Below are 6,007 nucleotides of genomic sequence, written 5' to 3' on the forward strand. Positions count from 1 at the left end.
GTCTGGCACACAAGACTAAGTCAACTCATAACTATCAATTATTTTATTTTGTTTTGTATTAATGCGAGAACAATGGCTGCCTTCTGTTATAACGAGCTAACTTTCCAGGCAGAGAAAGCCTGCGGTTTCTATTCGCAATTCGATTCCCCATCAATGATGTCACTGGCAGGCGGTTATCTGAATCTGAACTGTCCACAGCCCTCTGAATAGACTAAAATAGTACTATGAACTACGAACATTAGAAGCCCAGTATGAGTTGAGTTCCAATTAGGCTATTAGGTGTGTGTGTGTGTGTGTGTGTGTGTGTGTGTGTGTGTGTGTGTGTGTGTGTGTGTGTGTGTGTGTGTGTGTGTGTGTGTGTGTGTGTGTGTGTGTGTGTGTGTGTGTGTGTGTGTGTGTGTGTGTGTCCGTTTTTACTCTGGGTGAAATGGTCCTTTAACTTGACCAGCCTTGACCTTCCACAAGTGAGGAAAGTGACGCCAACAGGTGTCCATCATACTGTCATCAGAGCCTCACCTGGCTCTGATGACAGTATGATGGACAGGTGCCGTTTTCTTTCCCAGTGTGGATTGGTTGATCTCCAGTTTCGTATTCGCTGCGGATTGGCTGACACAAATGCCGGCTCTGTTGTCTTCCTTCCGGGTTGAGTGATTCTCTGTTGTGCCTTTTGTCTTGGGTGATAGCAGAACATACTGTCCTCCTCCACGTCCTCCAAGTGGAAAGAGTTAAACATTGACATCTGAATCCCAGACAACACAACAACAAGCAGGGGAAGACCGAGAAGACAAAGTAAGTGTGATATATCCAGAGAGACCTTCATAGAAAAAACTGTGAGAGATCTAAATATCATGGATGAGTAACTAGTACTACATACGTAAATAAATAAACAAGGCTAATGAATTAATTATAGACAGATCAATTTAAACAGCTTGACATTTTGACCCCATGACAGACAGACACACACACACACACACACACACACACACACACACACACACTTGTCATTTGTATAATTATTAGTTTTGTAGTACTTTTTATAGTAGTGGTATACTGTAGTTTATGTTATATATAATGTTATTGTTGTTGTTTTATAGTATCATTGCTGTAACAATGCTCTAAGGACAGAAGCTGGCAGACCTCATGGGCTCCCGTTTGCCTCGTCGTCAGGAAGACACGCTCAGCTGTTGCTCAACGACGTCGACAATGAGCTCGGGGATCATGTGCGCCACGCACGGCGAAAAGCTCCGCCTCTTCTGTCTGGACGACGAGGTCACGACGTGTCTCGTGTGCCGTGATTCGGAGAGACATGCCGGCCACCAGTTCAGGCCCGTGGACGAAGCGTCGCGCCAATGCAAGCTGGTTGTTTTATTCTATATTTGGTTCATTACTGATGGTGTTTATTTGGTGTTGTCTTTACCCTGCACTATCTATTCTACAGTACTTCTTCCCTTTCCCTGACACTGTATCCTAAACTACTGTGCTGCCTTTTGCGACTAAATTTCCCTTGCAGGGTTAATAAAGGTCTTATATCTTGTCTTACTGTAGGTCGTGCAGGAATCCCTGCAGCCTTTAAAGGCGAGACTGGATGTCTTTTACGACGCCAAAGTCGATTACAAGCGAACGGAGAATCACATCAAGGCTCGGGCCTGGAACACGGCGCACGAGATCACGGAACACTTCAAGAAGCTCCATGAGTTCCTGATACGTGAAGAGGAGGCCAGCATCGGCGCCCTGAAGAAAGAAGAGGCGACGAAGACTCAGAGCATAAAGACGAGGATCGAAAAGCTGAGCCAAAGTGTAGATTCCCTCGCGAGCGCAATCCGAGCCGCCGAGGAGCAGCTGAGAGTGAGCGACCACGTGTCGTTCCTGCAGAACTACACGGCCACCATGCAGCTGCTCAAGCAGCAGGACGCCCTGCAGGACCCCCAGCCGGTCACGGGGACGCTGATAGACGAGGCCAAACACCTGGGCAACCTGACCTACAGAGTCTGGGACAAGATGAAGTCCATCGTCTCCTACAGTCCCGTGGTCCTCGACCCCAACTCCGCCCACCCGGGTCTCATCCTGGCCAACAACATGACCAGCCTGAGACAGGGAAATAGCCGAGATCAGGTCCCCGACAACCCAGAGAGGTTCGACTGGTCGTACAGCGTCGTGGGCGCCGAGGCCCTCACCTCTGGGATTCACAGCTGGGACGTTGAGGTTGGACGCAACCGGTTCTGGACGCTGGGCGTGCTGGCGGAGTCGTACGACAGGAAGGGAAACGTAGGCGGTCGACACTGGGAGATCGGGTTCTGCAACGGTAAATACACGTCGGGGCCTACCGAGCTCTCCATGAAAAAGGAACCCAGGAAGATCAGAGTGGAGCTGGACTGGGCCAGAGCCAAGCTGTCCTTCACCGACGCCGACTCCAACGCGGAACTCCGCTCCTACCAGATCAGACTCACCGAGAGGTTCTTCCCCTTCTTTTTCAACGGCGACGAGGATGAGACAATGTCCCTGAAGGTTTTACCTGGGAAGATCTCTGTCACTCTGGCTCCATACTAGTATATTATCCGTTTTATGTTATTGTGGGGAAGGCTTTCGCAGGAAATAGCCGATCAACAAGCTAGTCGCTTGTCAAAGTGATATTGATATTGCCAAGTGGGCCCCCAAAGCCCAAATACTTGGCAAAACACCAAGATTTGAATGATAATAAAACTTTAATATTAAAACAATTGGTTGATCATTAAAATAAACACGCAGTCCACCCATCTGACCACTCATGTGTGAAATGGTGTCAGATGGGTGGGCTGTGCTGACATCATTATATTTGTTATTTTGGTGACATGTTTTCGAAATCGATGGATTGGGCTTGTTTTATTTATTTATTTATTTATTATTGTGTATATAAGTTATGCTGTTGTGTATATTATCGTGTATATAAGTTATGCTGTTGTGTATCATTGATGGCGTGTGCATGAATTATGTTCAGCCGTATTAGCTTGTGTCTCAACACTTAAAACCTGACATCCATATTTTGGGTTTATCATAGGCAAAATCTTCCAAAAGTTGCACCGCTACAAGCTCACCATGCTGCACAACACCATTGTATGGTTATGGGCTTATGGTTACTTGGTTAGGACTGGAGTTGAAATAATAGATCATGTTGAGATAAAAGTTCAATGATTCTTGTACAGAGAATCATTTCACGTACTCTTTTGCACCTGTTAACCTGTGATGCGACAATAAATTATAAGTTTAAGAAGTTGTGTGTAGTTCATTTTATAGGGGAGCTAAGGGAGAGGGAGAAGAAAATATTGCAATAAATGTTTTTAATCTCAACGAGTGTCGGTATCCTGACTGAAATGAGCTTGTAGAATAATATTGTTATTTAGTTATATAAAAACGAAATAATTATATAACAAAAAACATCACATTGATGCACCTGGGACGTATCCTCAGTGATGTATCCCAAGGTCATCGGGGTTTCGGGTCTCTCGAACATCGTACCCCTCGCTCAGGTGACCCAGCCGGGGTGATCAAGTCCCAGTAGGTAGCTATACCCTCGATCAGTCCCATTAGGGAAAGACCAAGGCCACACAAACCATTGGAACTACTCCAGAACTACTCTGCCAGGGGTGGGAGGTACGCTTCTATGGCGCCTGGAAGGACTATAAGGTTCTGTGGGTTGATTCCTGTCCGGGCCCCTCCTACTTCTCACCAGGACCAGTGCGTTGCACCAGAGTCCTAACACCTTCATTCAGGAGTGGTGGATTCCTAGGCTGCAATGGTTCCGCAGACTCCACCTGAGCAAGAAGGTAGTGCTGCAGGCTCCGCTTGCGGCTTGAATGGCCCTCCTAAAGGCCTCACCGAGGGTTTGTTGGGCTTCCTCCTCACGGAGGACACAGGCTGGGGCGCTAACCCATACTGTTCACCCGGGTGCCGTCTACATTCCGGCTGTCACCTGTCTCTCCGGTGGTCACCAGACTATACCTGGTTATCACATAGTCTATTAGTCACATAGAGGAAAGAAGCCCAGGATGTCACAAACACTACCATGAGTCAGTCTTCATCTGTTGTAGTTGGTAAAGAAAACGGTGATTGAATTTTAACTTAAGATGCTTCATGCAACAGGTGGCTACTGGCTAGTGTATTTTCTGTTATTGTGGGGTAAGCTTTTGCAGAAAATTGACAAGCATTGAAAGCTTTCTCCAGTGGTTATATTAACCAAGAAACAGGTTTTTCTTTGGAAGTTGTCAAGGTTCATCTGACCAGTAAGCATGAGTTCAAGTCCGTTGCTCTCCCCTTGTCCCCCATATATGGGGACTAGGTTGGCGGAGGGTGTGTAGAGCCTAGGATCACATTAGATGATTGACACAGGGGTGAAAAATGGGTTACAAAATCGTGGGATAATATATATATAAAAAAAGAAACAGGTTTTTCTTTGGAAGTTGTCAAGGTTCATCTGACCAGTAAGATGCACTAAGGGCACTAATCAGCATAAAATGTAAGCTCATTAGCATACTACAATGCATGCTCATTAGCATAAAATATATGAACATTAGCATAAAAGGTATGCTCATTATGCTCATATGATCAAGCAGTGGAGTCCAGTTGAACATGAGACGCAGTTCAGCTCACAGCCAGTGCTCCACAACATTTCAGCTTTATACCACTATTTACAAGTTTAGCCTCAAGAAAGTTCAAACCAAACACGCACGCACATGTAGACATACACACACACACACACACACACACACAGCTGAACAGCTGACTGAAACACATGCTGACTCACATACTGTACGCAGCTGACTCACTCGCGCAGTCGCGCACACACGCAAACACGCAAACACACACACACACACACACACACACACACACACACACACACACACACACACAATGTTTAGGAAAAGGGTATGTGAATTGATAACAGCTGCAGGAATTCTGCTGACAGCAGCACAGCTGTTACACACACACACACACACACACACACACACACACACACACACACACACACACACACAGAGAGAGAGACACACAGAGAGAGAGAGAGAGAGAGAGAGAGAGAGAGAGAGAGAGAGACACACACACACACACACACACACACACACACACACACACACACACACACACACACACACACCATACACTCCAAGGCTACCCAAACTTTTCAGGTCTTGACCCCCCAACACGGCGGCGGCTCAGGGCAGGTATAGTGGCTGGATGGGAACCGCAATTGCCAGTTCGAACCCAGCTCCCCCAGTGTTAGTGTCGAAGTGTCCTTGAGCAAGACACTGAACCCCTAATTGCTCCTGATGTGCAGGTTGGTGCCTTGCATGGTTTCCTCTGTCATCGGTACATGAATGTATGTGTGTGAATGCGTAAATGTAATGCACAATCTATGTAAAGCGCCTTCGATAAAAGCGCTATATTAATGCACCATTTACCCAAATAATCATATTTGAACTGTTGATGCCCCACGATGACAAGAAATGTAGGCAGCAATTTAACATTGTGAGCTTGTAGTTTGGCAATTTAACAATGTTTGCCTTTTTCTTACAATTTGACCAATTTGGTATTAAAAGGACTTAAATTGTAACTTTAGAAATGTGCAGATAACCTGGATACACTTCTTAGACCTACTGTATGTTGGTTTGTTTATTGTTGAGGGAGAAAACAATGTTGCACATTAAGCTAATCATCTGGGGACCCTCCAAAATAATTTGGGGACTGCCCACTTTATTTCTGTTCACAATACTTGATGAATTGAACACATAGGACCATGATGGAAACAATGTCATGGACCCCAAATTAACTTGAATCAAGCCACGATGGACCTCCATTTCAAATATTTCTGTCAGAGCATGTGAAATCATCAGGGATGGAGATCCCCGATGTCATCAATATTAAAGGACAACTTTAGTTTTTTTCAAACACGGTTAATGTTTTAGGTTGTTATTAGAGAAAGTAAAAGATGAGTGTTGCTGCTTTCTTTTGTTTTAGGGATTTTACCTGTTTTTGA

The 6,007-nt window shown here is 45.5% G+C and overlaps 1 protein-coding gene across 1 annotated transcript; it reads left to right on the forward strand.

The window, feature by feature from the left end:
- Positions 1–1,203: 1,203 nt before the first annotated feature.
- On the forward strand, positions 1,204–3,122 carry LOC308318666 (nuclear factor 7, brain-like; the record flags this gene model as incomplete). Its single annotated transcript, XM_080768290.1, has 2 exons — positions 1,204–1,359; positions 1,546–3,122. 2 exons carry the CDS (start codon positions 1,204–1,206, stop codon positions 2,545–2,547), a joined length of 1,158 nt encoding a protein of 385 aa, XP_080624416.1. The 3' UTR covers positions 2,548–3,122.
- Between the last annotated feature and the right edge of the window lie 2,885 nt (positions 3,123–6,007).

The sequence above is a fragment of the Protomyctophum bolini genome (assembly GCF_963924005.1).
Source record: "Protomyctophum bolini genome assembly, chromosome: 7".
NCBI lineage: Eukaryota > Metazoa > Chordata > Actinopteri > Myctophiformes > Myctophidae > Protomyctophum > Protomyctophum bolini.